We start from the raw sequence: 19970 nt of genomic DNA on the forward strand, positions 1-19970 counted from the left end.
GGGTGAGTCTGGAGAACAGAGCAGAGGTGGCGCCCACAGTGGGAAGGACCCAGGTGGGCACGGCACTGAGCAAAAACTCCCACGGGAGAAATGGGTCCCACACGTGCTGGCTGCGCACTGGCCAAGATGTGATGGCCCCTGCCTGGCTGGGCTGCTTGGGGGGAGGCAGACACTGTCCCTCCTGCTGGACAGGGAAGCTACTGAAATAGCATCGACCATGCCGGGGAGGCGTCCTTGTGTTCATTTTCAAAAAGTCTCACGTCTTTATCTGGTTTGGGAGGTCAGGGGGAGGAAGAAACTACCCCAGGGTGGGAAATGATCTGTACTGCTCGGACTTAGATGGGGTTACGTATCTCCAGAGGGGCTTCTAACACACGTCAAGGTCTCGGATCCTTAACATACAACTGGCGCCTCCAAATGAGCCTCTAGGCACAGTTGGGCATCGAAACACTTCGGTCCCTTTATCCAGCAATCCCTTAAAAACAGATTTTTATTCTCTAAAACTGCACTGGCTAACACGGTAACCATTACCATACTATGGCTATTTATATTTACATTGTTAATTAAAATTAAGTCAAATTTGAGATTGTTTTTCAGCTACAGTAGCCACACGGGTGGCTAGTGGCTTCTGTGCTGCACAGCCCAGATTAAAAAGCTGTCGAACTTTCCATCACTTTCCAGAGCGTGCGCCCCATGGGACGGTGCTGCTGCTGGAGAAGGAAGGGGTGGCGGCTGCCGGACACTCACACACGCTCAGAACGCATTGACACGGCAGTTCCACTTAGTACTCCCCTGCCTCCAGACGCCTTCAGCTGCCCGCTAGGCTGTGGTGCAATGGGCGCCGGGTGCAGCGCACTGACCTCCCTCCGCAGGGTCCTCAGAGCCCCGCCTTCGAGAGTAACTGACGGCACCCTGATCGAGGTCCCATATCCAGGCGGATGAGCCTCGCTCTCGCTTTCAGCCACTGGTATGACCCCCTGCAGGCCGCGGGCCTATGTCCATGGAGAACTGGGGAGTATGACGACCCAGACGCTGACGCCCGGGCAGACTTCACACCAGGAGCGCAGGAGCGAGTCCCCAGCCCAGATGAGATTGAAGCCTGGGAGCCTGCGCTGTAAGATTCACCTTTGGTTGGTTGTTTTCCTTAGTTTTGTGCCACAGCAGGCATCTCTCAGGGCTTCCGCGTCTTGCGAATACACACAGAGGCTCCAGGAACCTAACTGGATTAGACATGTGTCTAATTGTCTATTTATATGACGTTTTTCATGGGACCCGTTTTACCACAAAACAAGTTGGTTGGTTCTGTTTCTCAAAGTCACAGTGGAGAAACCAATGCTTTGTGGAACACCAGCCTCGGGGTCACCCTGGGTTCTTTGAGAGGATGTGCCTTGAACACCCCTCTAAGTTGTGGAAATGTGGGGCTGGTTTGCTCTTCCTAAATGATGTCATTTTTCTGTCTGCTCTTGAACTCAGCAGTTACTCATTCTCTTGCCTTCTTCTAATTTGATTTCAAAGATCTCATCTTCCTGAAAACGTTTCAATGTCTGTCTCCTCCCTCCTCTCCCTCCCTCCCAAATCCACGGCGTCCAGGCAGCCGGGGGCTTTCAGTTTCGATGCCCTTTCTGATGAGAGACTCACTGCAAGTTCGCACAAGGTCCCACCTTCCACAGATGGCGACCAGTTTTACATCTCCTAGAGACGCTGCATCCCTAGACAAGCTAGCAGGGGCACCAGAGGCATCCTCCCCTTCCTTTTTACTAAATGGTAGCACAGTCTACCTTTTTAACTGTGTACCTCAGAGATGTTTCCATGCGCACGCACAAAGGACCATTCTTTGTATGGTTGTGTAGAATTCTGCTGCACTGACTCACTGAATGCATTTGACCAGTTCCCTGTTGTGGATGTGTAGGCTGTTTGCGATATTTTGCTATTATAAACAACACTGCAATGAATTGGTACCGTCATTTTACACTTGATGAATAAGTGTAAATCAGGAAGTCAAAAACTTAAAAGTAGAACAGGTAAACGCAATCTGGTATTTTCTAGATGGCTCACCCTGGATGTTTTACCAAATTACATTCCCATCAGCAAAATGTTAAAGTGTTCCTAATTTTGCCAACACAGTGATTTCCAATTTTCTTTAGTTTCTGACTTTAAAAATTAAAAAGAATGATTTCACTGTTGTTAATGTGTATTTACACTATGAATGGTGTAGAACATCTTTTAATATATTTGAATTATTTTTTATCCACTGTCAGTTTATATTGTTATCCGTCAGATTGGCTGTGGGTAAGGTTACATTTCACTGCCTGAAACTCAAGGGATTCGTTGTCACATGAATCTTATCTGGAGATGAGTTGTGCAGGCCGGCATGAAGGCTGCAAGTGTGCCAGGTTTCCAAGCTCCTCTTTCTCTTCCACCATGTGAAAATGGGACTCCATCTCCAAGGTCACCTTATGACTCAGGACAGTTGCAGAACCTTCCATCGTGACAGACTTGCAGCCTGGAAGGAAAGGCAGAATGACGGAGAGGTGTACGCCTCCTCCCTTCCAGGCAGCCTTACCACAAGTCCCCTGTAATGCCTTAGCTTCTGTCTCAGCAGCAACTTGGTAACGTGGCTTCATCTGAGAGAGGCTGGGAAATGTGGCTTTGTATCTGAGGACACTGCCTGCACCTCAGTTAATAAGAGGAAAATGGACACCGGAAGGCAGTGGCAGTTTCTGTCACAAATACTGTGCCAATTTTACTTTCAGGTTTTTGTTTATTCTTATTGATCTGGAGGAACCCTTTATATGTAAAGGAAATTCTCTTTGCTACAGGAGTCACTCGTTTTTTTCTCTTACTTTCTTTTGACTCTCACGATGGTGTTTTGCCATGTATTTTTTCCTACAGAGTCTGGTTTTTGAGTCATATTTAAGAAGGCTTTTTTACTCGGAAGCCTCTCATGGTTCCCTTGAGTACTTTTACAAGGTTCCAGGCCTAGAAAGACTCAACTCAAAGTCAAAGCCTCCTGAAACCAAATTTCTTACCTACGTTGTACACGATGGTAGTGGCAGTTGGCCCAGTGACTCCTGGCAGGGATGACTCTGTTGTCTTGGGCCTTCGTGCCACTTAAAGTAACCTCACCCCATCATAACAGCCCTGCACAGCACCTCCAGGTTCCTTGACGTGCATCACTGGTGCAAAACGCATTTGCAGTGAGATCAACGTGGTGTTTTCAAAATGGAAATCTAAATACCCAGATCACAAAGTTTACCAGGAAACATGAAAGAAATGTCCATTTATAGACCAGAGGGAGGTTACAGCCCCTGGTTACTACTGGTTAGTAGCAGATAATGGGTTAAAACTGCCCCTGGTTACTACTCCAGCAGCTCCTTCCTGCCTCTGGTGAAATCACTCCTAGGAACAGCGCGAAGCCCCCGGCAGACCCGGTCACAGCAGGGACTGCACAGGAGCCAGGCATGGGCGGGGCCCTGCTGAGCCTGCTCAACCCTCACCTGTGACTGTGGTGGGCTGGCACGTTCTTCCCAGAAAGGAGTGATGTGAACAGCACGGGACCGTAGTAAGGATGTAGTTGGACGGGTTCAAAGCAATTTTGAAGAATTTCACGTGGATGCATGCAACAAGTTGTACAATTTGTCTAACATCTATTAAAAGCATTTTTCAAACTTGAATTCTAATGTCGTTTAGCGCTCTGGAGTTAAATACCCATCTGAACTCGTGGCGGTATTATGAAAAGCACCCTATTCTCATCAGGAAAAGGAAACACACAGCGGCTGCAAACATAGCGGTCACTTTAATGTGTCCCCTGTAAATCCAGTCACACCCAGGAAAGGCACTGCATGCGTACCCTCCAAGAGAGTGAGAGGAAATATCTGAAACTAGAGAGAAAACAATGCCACATATTAAAACTGCCCTTTCCAAACAGTGACACCATCTGCTCCTCGTCTTTACCCAGCGAGGCAGATGGGCAGTCATGGAGGAAACGGTGACACTCGAGATGCCCAGTGGCTTGCAAAGACAGCTTTTGGCAAAGCCATGATACCACCCAGAATTCTTGGCTTTCATTCTGACAAGTAATTTGATAGTAACTAAAAGTTAAATTAGGAAACTTTTTTAACATGACACACAGGGTCTTTTTTAACTTAGGACTTACTGGCATTCTGTGAAAGAGTAAAATCATAGTGAGTCTAAAGATTACATTCCCAAGCCTTGCTGAGACCCACGAGCTACCACACCACTGGTCAGGGGGTCTTCCATGGCCAGGATAAAACTTGTAGCTGTGACCAGACCATGTCAGTCACTGTGGACGGGCGAGGCAAGCAGGAATGTGGGGAGGAGGCCCAGGTGACTCTTGTAAGAAGACTATAAACTTTTCGGGTGACTAAATAACCAAATAAGGTTTGTTAGTTGCAGAGATAAAACGCATCACAGCCACCAAACTGTAGGCATCTTCCACCGGAGGTATATGCAAAGAATTTTTATGAAGTAGAAATTAAGTCAAATGTGTCCCAGGTTAAAAAAAAAAAAGAAAAGAAATTTAAGGATTGACACAGGGACACATAAAGCCCGAACATCAAATTTTAATCTTGAACATTTTCTCTAGGCTTCAAACTATTAACATGAAAAGGAATGATAAATTGCAATTTTATCACCATATCACTGTGTAACAAGCCCTTGTTACAAAATCTCAATCTACTCTCTCCAAAACCCCAATAGAAAACCCATACATTATATTATCTAAGTGATCTATCAACAGATGAAATTTTAATGAACTTCATACCAGGAAACTATTAACAGAGGTACTTCATCACATAGCTTAAAATGTGGAGAAAAGACAGGTAAAAAAATTATCTTAACCTGTAGTAGTCTTTTTTACTTTTTAAGTTTTTTATAAAATACACTGATTTCCCAAAATAAAGATTACAACACACTGGTGCCCACTTACACGGGTGAGAGCTGATGCCAGCTTTTTTTCCTAAGTTCAGCTCACCAAACCTTTATATATTACATGAATATCCAAGTAAAGTATTTTTTTAAAAAAATTCAACATACAGGAACATAATATACAGTGTCTTATATAAAAAAATGTTTAATTTAGGAATGATTTCATTTCAACCATATAATATACCTTTTTAAGACCATGACATCTCTTGTGATATCTCCCAGTCATAATTCTTAAAAGTAAAAAATGAAAAGGTTTTTGTTTTTGCTTTTCACGGGTAAACTGTAGCAACAATTTCATTCACTACTGGCTGTTCTCCCTCCTTTTGTTTTTAGGACCCAGACCCAAAACTGCGTGGTCCTGGAGTGACTGAAGTGGGGAGTAGAGGGCGAAGACGTCCAAGAAGTGACATAACACGCAGGCTCAGCAGGCAGGGAGGGGACCCTCAGAGACCGTGGTCAGCAGTGGCCTCGGGTGCAGAAAAGAAAGCGGTTCATTTCATACCTGCACTGGCACTTTCTGGGCACACACTGACCTCAATGGGAACCTGCATGAAAGGCACACACCACACAGAGTCTGCGCCACCACGTGACACGTGTGCTGGGGACAACGGGGGAACGTCAACTTCTCAGTGTTCTTACCGCCTTTGACTTTAGCACGAGACTTTAGCACGAGTGTATCACTTATCTCACAAATGCTTCCCTGTGTCCTGGATCCGGATGCAGATCGCTTGGGGGCAAAATGGGTAATTACATTTCACAGCCATTCTCAATTTTCTCAATTTCCAACCAATGACCTGAGCTGCTTCTGTTATATAACTAAATATATTCCTGAATACACTCTTGTTCAAGGGTTGTGCTTTATTCTTATCACTCCATTGACTTCTTTCTAGGGAAATTAAAAACCCACAAAGTCAAACTGAGGACTAGGCCTTAAGGGTGATGCCCGACTCACCCGGAGAGGCAGGGATTGCCCACTTCTCTCCCCAAGTACCGTCTCGTTGCCCGGGGCCCTGACCCACACTGACACTCACTGACCCACGTGCTGTGCTCGCCCAAGAGGAAAGCCCCCCGGGGACTGGCCTTTCCGTCCTGAAGAAGCTGGGGCTCGGGGGTGGTGTCATTCTACATCAAAAAGAACCTCTTTCTCTCAACAGGAGATAATCCAGCTTCTCCTTAGCTATTATCTCATAAATTAATAATTTCTTAAAATCATAATCCAAAGAATTTATCTATTACAAGAAAAATTCAAGTTTAAAAAATCAAATAAATTAGTTAAGCCTTGTAAACAATTGTCCATTTTAGCTATATATCATTTTTAAAAAAGGTTTCTCTGTATAGGAAATCCAACAGGTCGAGGCACAGCTTACACCTCAGAACCCAGAGGCGAACTCACACACACGCCTCCTTCACGCTGGCCAGCGGCCTCACTGCTGCGAGGCACCGGGGCCACACCAGTCCTGTGCGCGTCTCGGTCACCTGGACGTCCGCACACGTGCATTTCCGTGGGACTGCTCTGTGCGCGCTGTGCCGTGGGGCCACACGCCTTCCCAGTGCCGGTCCCTCAGATGTTCTCCACAAAGCTTCCCGGGAACAGGCCAGTCTTCCCGTTACGCTGCAGGGTGCCTTTGAACCAGCCGTCCTCCCGTTTCTTATGAACAAACACAATATCGCCTTCTTTGAGTTCAAGTTCTGCCTCACTCTGAGGAGGATAGGAAACGACCACCCGGTGCCTGGGAAGGAGAGAGATGTCTGTCACGGCGGCTTCCTGTCAGTCTGCACCGCCGCAAACAGAGGCAGAAGTGCAAACAGCGGAGCCTCTTTGTAACGTGTGTAAACGACCCAAAACACCTTCACTCTCTCCTTGGCACACATTTGGTGTTCACGGACTTGGGATGTGCGCGCCAGTCTGCTACTGCTGACCCAGACAGGTGTGTCTGAGGGGGCTCGGCAGGCAGCGCGATTCTTGTCCCCCCAAGCGTCTGTGTCTTGGCCACACAGAGGGAAGTCTGATTCACCTTCCCAGGAGGTGAAGCGTCTCTGAACTTCCTCCTGGCCAAGGGGGAGAGTGAACTTACCTGATGGCTGGGGCTGGGAGAGGTAGCCGAGTGGGTGGGCTCTGGCCCCTGCGACTGCCCGCCTCCAGGCTGGGTGGGCTCAGCCCTGCCTTCGGCTGGACGTGGAGGAGGCCAGAACCCTAAGAAGCCCCCGGGCTGTCCCAAGGTCTAGGTGGGGAGGGGGACTAGCGGCACGGCAGCCCCACCAGGAGTGAGCCAGCCTTCCGAGCCCCCTTAGTCTGACAGCCGTATCGGCCCCTCCACAGCCTCCCGAGTCAGCTACCATGGGAAAGGTGCTCTCGGTCAGCACCCCCAGAGGCCCAGCCAGCTTCACGGTGTCTGTGCCCCTGCTCTGCAGGCTCCACCTGCGGCCAAGGAAGCCAGGGGCAGGTGACTCGCTTTACGCTCCACGTCCTTTGACCTCCTCTATCTTTCTGGCATTACTGCTCTCTCTCCTTCCCCAGTGACAGGGAAAAAGGGGGCAAATGGCAGCCAGCCTCCACAGTGGCCCTGGTGACCCCTGCCTCCTGGCAGCCATACTCTCATGCGGTCTTGCCCCACAATGCTTGGGGTGACTGTGTGACCTGTAAATTCTGGGAACACAACAGTGTGTGATGTCTGAAGGCAAGTGGCTTCTACACACTTCCTCCCAGATCACACTCCCTAGGAAAACTCAGCATCCCTACAGAGGGAACACAGGGTGTGGGACTTCCCAAAGCCAAAGCCAAGAGGCTGATGGCGACGTGAGGGACACGCTGGGGGTACCCCCGCTCCTGCTGGCCATGGCTCAGGCTACTGGGCTGCAGACTCGAGGACCATCCTCAGCCACAGCACCTAGATGCGCGGTTCCAACAGCCCCAACCACAGAGGCCGTAACGTGTATTGTTTTAAGCTGCTAAACTTGGGGGGGGGGGTGTCTGTTACATAGCAATGGACAACCAGAAAATGTGAATATACATCTGTCTGTGTGTGCTATGTTACATTTAGCCATAAAGGTGATTTCAAGTTTCTACCTTCATTCAGTTTTCAAAGTCAGAATGGACTTTACCGCCTCACAGGACCCACTCTTGACTCTAAGTAAAGGGTGCTTTGGCTTTAAAATGATGTAACAAACCCTACACAACTGCCCCCAAACTCACGAAACCCATCAGAGCCTAATCCTTTCAGAAGATGGCCGGCTTTATCAACATCCATCCCATGAAAACCAGAATCCCCTTAAGGAGCGCATAGAGTCCCAGACTATTACTCTGTAAGAAAGGCGTCTCTGCCAAGCCAAGCGGCTGTCCAGATGATGCTGGAGCTTTTGGGCACACGGACCAAGTGGCCCTTCAAGACCTGAACCAGAAGCCCCCACCAGGCTGGCTTAGGATTTCCGAGAAAGGCTCAGTGAATCCAAACATGAACATTTACAGACAACAGGCTCAGGGCTCCATCAAGCATGGAAAGAGAGAGGAGGCCCAGCGCTGTGGGGCAGCCTGGCCCGGGGCTGACACAGCCTCAGAGGTCACCTGGAGCAGAGGAACGCTGGCCCATCGGCTCGGCTCTCCTCTGGAGCACCGGACTGCGGTGAGTAGTTACGCACAACGTGCACTGCAGCGAGATGGTAAGTGTGGGATGCTCTCAGGACGCTGTCTGTCTCCCAGTCCACACCCTGAATGCCCTCCCGTCATGATCGTATGCCTTAGGCAACAGCCTGGTGAAGGAGGTGTAAAATGGCCTAAAAAAATTAGGCCCTTCAAGGAGGTGAAGGAAGAGCCAGAGAGCAGCTGGCACCTCTGCCCGGGGCTCAGACTCAGGCCACAGCCTGAAGACCACCTGACAGTGAGACCTGACGGCCTTCAGAATGGCACAGTTTGGGCTTTCTGACACCTGTCAAAGCAGGACAGATGATTTCACCATGAACTTCTCCAAAAGAAGAGACCCAGGTGAGACTTCTCAAGTCTGATGCAAAGATGCTACAAATCCATGTGCAACGTAAAAAGTTGCCATTTGGGTCAAGTTAAAATTTGAACAAAGCTTTATTAATTCTGGAAAAAAGTGTCCAACTGACTCAAATACTATTCAGAGTAGATCTGTCATGGAAAGTATTCCCCACTGGTCTCTGTGAGCTGCCTTAAAGGTGACATGGAACAAAAATAGCTCTTGAAAAACTTGAAGTGAATTAGATTAATATTTGCATTTTATGAAATGCACTAAACCAATTTTGTCAAAATTTTCTTGAACCAGAACTGCTGCTGGGCTAAGAACACCAGCCTCCTGCCAAGTTCCCAGGGGAGCACATTCTCGTTGCTCAGTTACGGGCCTCTGGGGGGAGAAGGGAGAAGCCCTGAGCATCAAGAGGAAAGGTGACGTGGTCCTGACGGCGAGAAGACGACCGGGTGGGGCGGCAACAGACTGTCCTGGGGACCCTCCAGCCCTCATCCTGCCTGGACCCTCCTGACGCGGCCTGTGCACAGATTTTAACACTCTTAAAGCTGAATGCTGGGCACCCCTGGCCCCTCTCTCAGGCGTGGAGAGGCCAGGCAGGCAGAACGTCCACAGGCCAAGGGACGGACGCAAGGGGCAGCTGAGGCCTTGCCGCCTGCCTGTCCCCCTCTGCCTCCCTTGGATCATGCTTGGCTTTAGGTGAACGGGGCTTCGGGGAACCAAAGGCTCTACTGTCCCGTGACTGAGGCGGGCCCGCATTCCATCTGTTCTCCTCGTCAGCACCGCCAGCACCCTGGGGACAACCCCTTCACCCCCCACACGGTACGTCCTCTGCCCGTCCCCCTGTCCCCGCGCCACCCCACACAGGACTGGCCGGCAGCTCGTGTCCCTACCCCATTTAGTCTCCCCGACCACAGGTGCTTGAGGGGCGGGAGGGTGGTAAATTCACCTGCATGCCTCACACCATTTAGCACAGGGCACATGACAGTTCTTTCCAAGCATGAGGAGTGACAGACGGCTAACTGTACAGTAAAACTGTTTTTTTTAAATGTATGAAGCTCCTTAAAAAGGGATGGAATTCTGACAAAAGCTACAACTTGAATGAACCTTGAAAACATTATGCTAAGGGAAATACATCTCACACAAAAGGGCAGGTATTGCACAGTTCCAGGTATGAGGGGCCCAGAACACCCACACAGGCCGCAAGGAGCGTGGGGCCTGTTGGGGTGGGGTACGGGTGGGCAGGTGTCAGTGTTTAACGGGTGCAGAGTCTCGGTTTGGGACAATGGGGGGGATGGTGGTCATACGCCAAGTGGCAAGGTACTTAATGCCACTTATGTGAAAAAGCGGTAATTTCATGTATATTGTACCACAATTTTAAAAATAAGATGACTGAGTGAATAAAGATGATGTAAAGATTAGAAAAAGAAAAAGCTTCAAAGCTGAGTGGCAGCCCCATAGCCGAAGCACCTCCTGCCCCCTCTGCAGAGGCCCTGGGGGGCCACGTGGTGAACATAGTGTGGCCACAGCTCTGCCTCTTGGTGGCCGTGTGACCAACTCGGTTTTTGGAGACAGTCACCAGGGAGAATTAAGGAAACAGGCTTGCCAGAGGAAGACCCCGTGCTGGCTTCAGCTAGACGCGCACCTGCAGCTTGTTAGCGTGCACTCTCTACTTCCTTTATTGGTCTCTCTCCTGTCTGTGGCAGTTCATTCCTGTCTGTCTCTAGTCTCTCCTGGAACAGCCCAAATCGGACCCCTGTGGCTCTGGGGGTACCCTGCCCATCACCTGGGTCTAGGTGGGTGACCATCTACTGCTTTCTGCCAACTGCTATAGCAATCTAACATCCAATCGAGTGTTCTGCCGGAACACCATACGAGCTCGCTTTGTGGCTGCTTCACATCCCAGTGCCCTGTGCCCAGACTTCCCCCAGGGGGGTCACTGTCACCGACTCAAATTAATCGTGCTGGTTAAGCCCGACCGCCTGTGAATCTATCTCTATCCAATTTGTATGCTTCCAAGTGTTCCAGCTTAATCCCTGATCAAAGATGATAGGTTCTTTTTCAGTTGAGGAAATGGGCTTATAGGTGTGTGGTTATCGATTTAACTCCTCGACTTACAATTATTCACAGAATGACTTGCTGTGTCTCCTTAAGCCCTTTGTTTTTTTTTCTTTTTAAGTATTGGAAAAGAAACCTGTCATGCATATTTTCTTTTGTTGCCTTCCCTTCTGAAATATTTTATTTCTATTTTCTCTTTGCAACTTCCTGATTATTTTCCCACGATCCCTCCAAAATAGAGCCTGAAATACTTACTCTATTATTTCTGCCATCATCAATTGTTTTCTGCCTCCGGGACAGTGTTATTCCTCGTGTGCTCTCTCCAGTCTCTCCAGCAGACACACAGGGTATTTCTGCTCCCCCAGAGAGTGGTCTCGGCCGACACTGAGGCCTGCCAGCACCTCGGGTTTCATCCTTACCATGAGACTGCTAAGTCCTTACATCACGCGAATGTTTCTTTCCACTGACAGCCTGGCTGCCCTAGTCACATGCTCTTATTTATGAGACAGGGTCACGGTTTGAGAGCAATCTCATGCTTGTTCTCACTGCAACCTGTAGGTGAATCACATCTCATACTGTGCCGATACCATACAATGAAAGATAGTTCTATGACATTCTACCGGTGAAAATTCTACCAGAAGAGCCCCAGGCTTCTGCACTTTGCCAGGGCAGGAGTTAGATTGTGAACCAAGGAATGTAAGACCCAAAAGTGCTTCAAGAATCCTACCGATGTGAAAGTTAATTTTTCCTTCCTTCATTTTTAGCACTGAGTACTTCTACTTCTTATACTGTGTTGACATTTTTCAAATATCAAAACAGGTAATCCCTAAATGATATACTTGGTGGCTTTCTATTAGCCAAAGAATTTTATTCCCAGTGGATAATAGGATGTTTTCCTACACTATTTGTTTCCACACATTTTTCCTATTGTCTTTACAGTCAAGTAGACCTAAGAATCCAAGTTAAATAAACACTATCACCATCATGGTTGGAAGGCAAAAGAGGGCTGTGAGAAGTTGGGCAGGCTGGCTATTATATTTAATTTTCCATTGAACATATGGATTATAAAAATATAAACTTGGGCAGAAACCTTCTCCAAAGACCCCTTTCCCACTTGCAAAAATGGGAACGGTTGTATGAAAAGCCAGCCAGAGAATTCAGGTTCGCCCTTGTCCATCTGTCCAACCATGAACTTGTCTGTGCTCCCTATCTGACGTGCAGGGCCCTTCGGGCGGGCACCATCACCCGCCTGCATTAGCAATTTCTCCTTTTCAGATGCACTGAGCAGCAGGAGCCTGCTGTCAGAAACAGAGTGAGGTCCTTTAAGAGAAAGGGGCTGGAATGCAGAAGCCACAGAGACTGAGGACATCTGGCAACTGAAAAGGAATGCCTACTGGGGGAGGGAGGCAGCAGGGCCGCGCCAGCGCCCAGGGAGAGCGTGGGCAGAGTGAGCTACCCGCTCAGGGCCGTAACACACACCACAAACGACAGGGAGGACAGACTCAGGCCTTGAAGGCAAAGCAGCAGATCGGTGACATGGGAGGAGGGCAGAGGCCTTTGTGACCAAAGGGAAGTAAACATGTCAGTGGACCCAGAAGGTGCTGCCTTGGAAAGCAGTAATATTGCAGGAAAAAAGGTGACACTCAGAGTGAAGGAGTGAGTGAGTTCAGGACAAAATTCCAAAACTTCACTAAGAGCACAAGAGATGAGGGGAAAGGGAACGATTTTGTTTGTGGGGAAGGAATGCTTTTTAGAGTAATATCTCATTTCAAAATTGGTTTTATAAAGATTAGAATGGCAAAACTATTTGGTCTCACTCTAAAATACATTCAGTTGTGTACTTTGTTCTTAAGGCACATAGGTTGTTTGAAGTTTATTCTTTTCCAGCTTACTTTTTTGGTAAAAAAGTATGTGCTCCAAATTATATGAATGAAGTCCTCATATTTTGGTGGGCATAAATGTTCACGTGAAATACGGGGTTCAGGTGACTTTACGACATGTTAAAGTGTAACACTTTACGGTAAGATTTCCAATTGCAATATAGGAAACGCTATGAAAGGCAAAACCTCTACAAATGAGAAATGTGTTTTATTTATGAAATTCTGGGACAGAGGTTACAAAGCTTGCAGAAACACTAAAAGCAGATGACACTGTAAAACAAATGTGTGTGTGTGTGTGCCTGCACTGTGAAAATGGTCTGCTATTTTTACAGTACTTCATGATACTCCCTGGCCAAGCAACATGCTTCATTTTTAATTCATATAATCCTAGCTGACATTTGTCTTGCTAAGTAAATTTTCCGCCCTGCACACTCCCAGGGCCCCTGCGGCTGCATCAAACAGAGCGCCGCGTTTGTAGTCACTGCCCAGGGCCAGACTCCATGAGACCGGCCCCCTGCTCCGAGTGTAGGGCGACTGGCACTCAGCTGGGGGCGTCTGCATGCCTAGGCACCGCCCGGCTGGGGAAGGGTAAAGGGAGAATCCTCCAGCGGGCAGGATGCCCGGCCACCCCACAGGCAGCAGGTGCCAGACCACCTCCAACAAGAAGGCAAAGGAAGGACAGGGGCCCGGCGGCTGGGCGGACGCGGGAAGGACGTGCACGTGCCTGACCGACGGCATCCGTGGCAACCCGGGCGCTTTTCCAGGGGAAACGAGGGGAGGCCGCAGAGGAGGGGCGCCCCATGGGCCCCAGCCCCCCTCCGCACTCACCGCTCGCAGGCTGTGGGCCTGGCCTCGGTCCCCAGGCCCAGCGAGGAGCAGGGCAGGCGCGGCGGGGGCGCCACGGGCGCGGCGGGCTCCCTGCGCGGCGCTGCGTCCTGGGTGATCGGCGGCTCCGCATCCCGGTCCGGGCCCAGCTCCGCGTCCGGGGTGGGCGAGGCTGGCGGGGAGGCCCGTGCCCTGCGCTTGCCGGACGCGCCCGCCAGCAGCTTCCGCAGGCCCTTCTTCTCTTTCTGGAAAAGAAAGGACGTGAGGGGGGGCTGGGAACAGGGCCTAAGGACTGGGGTGCTCGGGACCCCGGGGAGCTGGGGGTCGGTGTTCCTGCAGGCACTGGGTCATTCTCGGGCCGGCACCTGACCTGCAGGGCGTCGGCCCGGCCCCATGCCACCCCGCCTGCAGGGCGTCAGCCCAGACCCATGTCACCCCTGACCTGCAGGGTGTCAGCCCGCACCCCATGCCACCCTGCCAGCAGGGCATCAGCGTGACCCCCATGCCACCACGCATGCAGGGCGTCAGCGAGACCCCCATGCCACCCCGCCTGCAGGGTGTCATCCCAGGCCCTCTCCCTCAACCTGCAGGGCGTCAGCCCGGCCCCTCAGTACAGGAAGCTAACCCGGCCCCTCGCCCGGCTCCCCTCCCGCGCCCTTGCTGGTCTGGGATGCGCCTCTGTTCACTGCCTTCTACTGGAGCAGAACAAGCAGAGGAAAAAGAGGAAAAGAAACCTCAGCGGTTCACATTTCGGCTTGGGGAAGGCAGCAGACATTTGAGGACAAAAACAGATATTTCAGAATAAGATTTAATTTCCTGAAATTATGCCTATCCTATCTCTAATTCCTTCATACTGAAATAAACATAAACCTAATAGCATTTCGCTTTCCGTGTGCAGACTAGATTCTTATCATTTACGGGGATTTATGTCTTCACCAGGGTTAAGGGCTCAACCACTTCCCACATGTCGCCGCCCTGATGAAATATAACAAGTCAATAAGGACAGAAGTCAACCCATTTCTATCGTGCAAGTATCTCCTGGATTAGAAAGCCAAACACAACTTCACACAATTTAAAATAAAGCTTCAGTATAATAAAAAAACAGCTTTATGGAGGGCTGGGCGGAAGATGGCGGCGTGAGTAGAGCAGCGGAAATCTCCTCCCAAAACCACATATATCTATGAAAATATAACAAAGACAACCCTTCCTAGAATAAAGACCAGAGGACACAGGACAACATCCAGACCACATCCGCACCTGAGAGAACCCAGCGCCTGGCAAAGGGGGTAAGATACAAGCCCCGGCCCCGCGGGAGCCGAGCGCCCCTCCCCCCAGCTCCCGGCGGGAGAAGAGCAGGCAGAGCGGGAGGGAGACGGAGCCCAGGACTGCCGAGCACCCAGCCCCCGCCATCCGGGCCAGAGCGCAGACACAGTACGTGCCCAGGGGGCCCTGGATACTGGGGAAACAGGGCAGCAAGAACAGTGAGTGGGCACCGGAGGCTGGGCGCCGGAGGACATAAGAAAAGCGCACGACCAATTTTTTGTTTTGTTTTGTTTTGGCGAGCGCTTTTTGGAAGTCTTAAAGGGATAGGGACCCCAATACTAGGGAAACAGGGCAGCAAGACCGGTGAGTAGAGGCCGGAGGCTGGCACCAGAGAATAAAGAAAAACGAGCAGCCACCTTTTTTTTTTAATTAAAAAAAATTTTTTTTTTTTTAATTTAAAAATTTTTCTTTTTTTTTGGTGGTGGTTGTTTTGTTTAGGCGGGTGCTTTTTGGAAGTCTTAAAGGGGCAGGGCGGGTCACTTAATCCAGAGGTAGGGAATCCGGGATCTCTGGGCACCCTAACCCCTGGGCTGCAGGGAGCAGGGAGGCCCCTTACGGAGATAAATAGCCTCCCAGCCGCTCCTGCTCCAACGCGACTCCACCACTTTGGAGCAGCTGCCCGAGCCAGGCCACGCCCACAGCAACAGCGGAGATTAACTCCATAGCAGCCGGGCAGGAAGCAGAAGCCCTGTCTGCGCGCAGCTGCGCAGCACAAGCCACTAGAGGCCGCTGTTCTCCCAGGAGAGGAGGGCCACAAACCAACAAGAAAGGAAGTCCTTCCAGCCGTCACTCGTCCCAGTTCTGCACACTATTCCTATCACCATGAAAAGGCAAAGCTACAGGCAGACAAAGATCACAGAGACAACACCAGAGAAGGAGACAGACCTAACCAGTCTCCCTGAAAAAGAATTCAAAATAAGAATCATAAACATGCTGACAGAGATGCAGAGAAGTATGCAAGAGAAATGGGATGAAGTCCGGAGGGAGATCACAGATGCCAGAAAGGAGATCGCAGAAATGAAACAAACTCTGGAAGGGTTTATAAGCAGAATGGATAGAATGCAAGAGGCCATTAATGGAATTGAAATCAGAGAACAGGAATGCATAGAAGCTGACATAGAGAGAGACAAAAGGATCTCCAGGAATGAAACAATATTAAGAGAACTGTGTGACCAATCCAAAAGGAACAATATCCATATTAGAGGGGTACCAGAAGAAGACGAGAGAGGAAAAGGGATGGAAAGTATCTTGGAAGAAATAATTGCTGAAAACTTCCCCAAACTGGGGGAGGAAATAATCGATCAGACCATGGAAATACACAGAACCCCCAACAGAAAGGATCCAAGGAGGACAACACCAAGACACATAATAATTAAAATGGCAAAGATCAAAGGACAAGGAAAGAGTTTTAAAGGCAGCTAGAGAGAAAAAGGTCACCTATAAAGGAAAACCCATCAGGCTAACATCAGACTTCTCGACAGAAACCCTACAGGCCAGAAGAGAATGGCATGATATATTTAATACAATGAAACAGAAGGGCCTTGAACCAACGATACTGTATCCAGCATGACTATCATTTAAATATGATGGCGGGATTAAACAATTCCCAGACAAAAAAAAGCTGAGGGAATTTGCTTTCCACAAACCACCTCTACAGAACATCTTACAGGGACTGCTCTAGATGGGAGCACTCCTAGAAGGAGCACAGCACAAAACACCCAACATATGAAGAATCGAGGAGGAGGAACAAGAAGGGAGAGAAGAAAAGAATCTCCAGACAGTGTATATAACAGCTCAATAAGCGAGCTAAGTTAGGCAGTAAGATACTAAAGAGGCTAACCTTGAACCTTTGGTAACCACGAATTTAAAGCCTGCAATGGCAATAAGTACATATCTTTCAATAGTCACCCTAAATGTTAATGGGCTGAATGCACCAATCAAAAGACATAGAGTAACAGAATGGATAAAAAAGCAAGACCCATCTATATGCTGCTTACAGGAAACTCACCTCAAACCCAAAGACATGTACAGACTAAAAGTCAAGGGATGGAAAAACATATTTCAAGCAAACAACAGCGAGAAGAGAGCAGGGTTTGCAGTACTAATATCAGACAAAATAGACTTCAAAACAAAGAAAGTAACAAGAGATAAAGAAGGACACTACATAATGATAAAGGGCTCAGTCAAACAAGAGGATATAACCATTCTAAATATATATGCTCCCAACACAGGAGCACCAGCATATGTGAAACAAATACTAACAGAACTAAAGGGGGATATAGACTGCAATGCATTCATTCTAGGAGACTTCAACACACCACTCACCCCAAAGGATAGATCCACTGGGCAGAAAATAAGTAAGGACACGGAAGCACTGAACAACACAGTAGAGCAGATGGACCTAATAGACATCTATAGAACTCTACATCCAAAAGCAACAGGATATACATTCTTCTCAAGTGCACATGGAACATTCTCCAGAATAGACCACATACTAGGCCACAAAAAGAGCCTCAGTAAATTCCAAATGATTGAAATCCTACCAACCAACTTTTCAGACCACAAAGGCATAAAACTAGAAATAAACTGTACAAAGAAAGCAAAGAGGCTCACGAACACATGGAGGCTTAACAACACGCTCCTAAATAATCAATGGATCAATGACCAAATCAAAATGGAGATCCAGCAATATATGGAAACAAATGACAACAACAAAACTAAGCCCCAACCTCTGTGGGACACAGCAAAAGCAGTCTTAAGAGGAAAGTATATAGCAATCCAAGCATATTTAAAAAAGGAAGAGCAATCCCAAATGAATGGTCTAATGTCACAATTATCGAAATTGGAAAAAGAAGAACAGATGAGGCCTAAGGTCAGCAGAAGGAGGGACATAATAAAGATCAGAGAAGAAATAAATAAAATTGAGAAGAATAAAACAATAGCAAAAATCAATGAAACCAAGAGCTGGTTCTTCGAGAAAATAAACAAAATCGATAAGCCTCTAGCCAGACTTATTAAGAAGAAAAGAGAGTCAACACAAATCAACAGTATCAGAAACGAGAAAGGAAAAATCACGACGGACCCCACGGAAATGCAAAGAATTATTGGAGAATACTATGAAAACCTATATGCTAACAAGCTGGGAAACCTAGGAGAAATGGACAACTTCCTAGAAAAATACAACCTTCCAAGATTGACCCAGGAAGAAACAGAAAATCGAAACACACCAATTACCAGCAACGAAATTGAAGCGGTAATCAAAAAACTACCAAAGAACAAAACCCCCGGGCCAGATGGATTTACCTCGGAATTTTATCAGACATACAGGGAAGACATAATACCCATTCTCCTTAAAGTTTTCCAAGAAATAGAAGAGGAGGGGATACTCCCAAACTCATTCTATGAAGCTAACATCACCCTAATACCAAAACCAGGCAAAGACACCACCAAAAACGAAAACTATAGACCAATATCCCTGATGAACGTAGATGCAAAAATACTCAACAAAATTTTAGCAAACCGAATTCAAAAATACATCAAAACCATCGTACACCATGACCAAGTGGGATTCATCCCAGGGATGCAAGGATGGTACAACATTCGAAAGTCCATCAACATCATCCACCACATCAACAAAAAGAAAGACAAAAACCACATGATCATCTCCATAGATGCTGAAAAAGCATTTGACAAAGTTCAACATCCATTTATGTTAAAAACTCTCAGCAAAATGGGAATAGAGGGCAAGTACCTCAACATAATAAAGGCCATCTATGATAAACCCACAGCCAACATTATATTGAACAGCGAGAGGCTGAAAGCATTTCCTCTGAGATCGGGAACTAGACAGGGATGCCCACTCTCTCCACTGTTATTTAACATAGTACTGGAGGTCCTAGCCACGGCAATCAGACAAAATAAAGAAATACAAGGAATCCAGATTGGTAAAGAAGAAGTTAAACTGTCACTATTGGCAGATGACATGATACTGTACATAAAAAACCCTAAAGACTCCACCCCAAAACTACTAGAACTGATATCGGAATACAGCAAAGTTGCAGGATACAAAATCAACACAGAGAAATCTGTGGCTTTCCTATATACTAACAATGAACCAACAGAAAGAGAAATCAGGAAAACAACTCCATTCACAATTGCATCAAAAAAAATAAAATACCTAGGAATAAACCTAACCAAAGAAGTGAAAGACTTATACTCTGAAAACTACAAGTCACTCTTAAGAGAAATTAAAGGGGACACTAACAGATGGAAACTCATCCCATGCTCGTGGCTAGGAAGAATTAATATCGTCAAAATGGCCATCCTGCCCAAAGCAATATACAGATTTGATGCAATCCCTATGAAACTACCAGCAACATTCTTCAATGAACTGGAACAAATAATTCAAAAATTCATATGGAAACACCAAAGACCCCGAATAGCCAAAGCAATCCTGAGAAAGAAGAATAAAGTAGGGGGGATCTCACTCCCCAACTTCAAGCTCTACTATAAAGCCATAGTAATCAAGACAATTTGGTACTGGCACAAGAGCAGAGCCACAGACCAATGGAACAGACTAGAGAATCCAGACATTAACCCAGACATATATGGTCAATTAATATTTGATAAAGGAGCCATGGACATACAATGGCGAAATGACAGTCTCTTCAACAGGTGGTGCTGGCAAAACTGGACAGCTACATGTAGGAGAATGAAACTGGACCATTGTCTAACCGCATATACAAAAGTAAACTCAAAATGGATCAAAGACCTGAATGTAAGAAACCATTAAACTCTTGGAAAAAAACATAGGCAAAAACCTCTTAGACATAAACATGAGTGACCTCTTCTTGAACATATCTCCCCGGGCAAGGAAAACAACAGCAAAAATGAGTAAGTGGGACTATATTAAGCTGAAAAGCTTCTGTACAGCAAAAGACACCATCAATAGAACAAG

At 47.7% G+C, this 19970-nt stretch overlaps 1 protein-coding gene across 3 annotated transcripts in view; it reads right to left on the bottom strand.

Moving 5' to 3' along the window:
- Nucleotides 1–4569: 4569 nt before the first annotated feature.
- Nucleotides 4570–19970, bottom strand: part of SH3RF1 (SH3 domain containing ring finger 1) — a 157105-nt gene continuing 141704 nt past the window's right edge. For all 3 annotated transcript variants that reach the window (XM_036890933.2, XM_036890931.2, XM_036890932.2), the window contains 2 exons: nt 13694–13935; nt 4570–6677 (listed from right to left, as the gene is read on the bottom strand). In XM_036890933.2, coding sequence (XP_036746828.2) covers nt 6509–6677; nt 13694–13935 — 411 coding nt within the window. In that variant the 3' untranslated portion in view covers nt 4570–6508. The remainder of the gene's footprint in view (nt 6678–13693; nt 13936–19970) is intronic.

The sequence above is a fragment of the Manis pentadactyla genome, chromosome 1 (genome assembly GCF_030020395.1).
Source record: "Manis pentadactyla isolate mManPen7 chromosome 1, mManPen7.hap1, whole genome shotgun sequence".
Classification (NCBI taxonomy): domain Eukaryota; kingdom Metazoa; phylum Chordata; class Mammalia; order Pholidota; family Manidae; genus Manis; species Manis pentadactyla.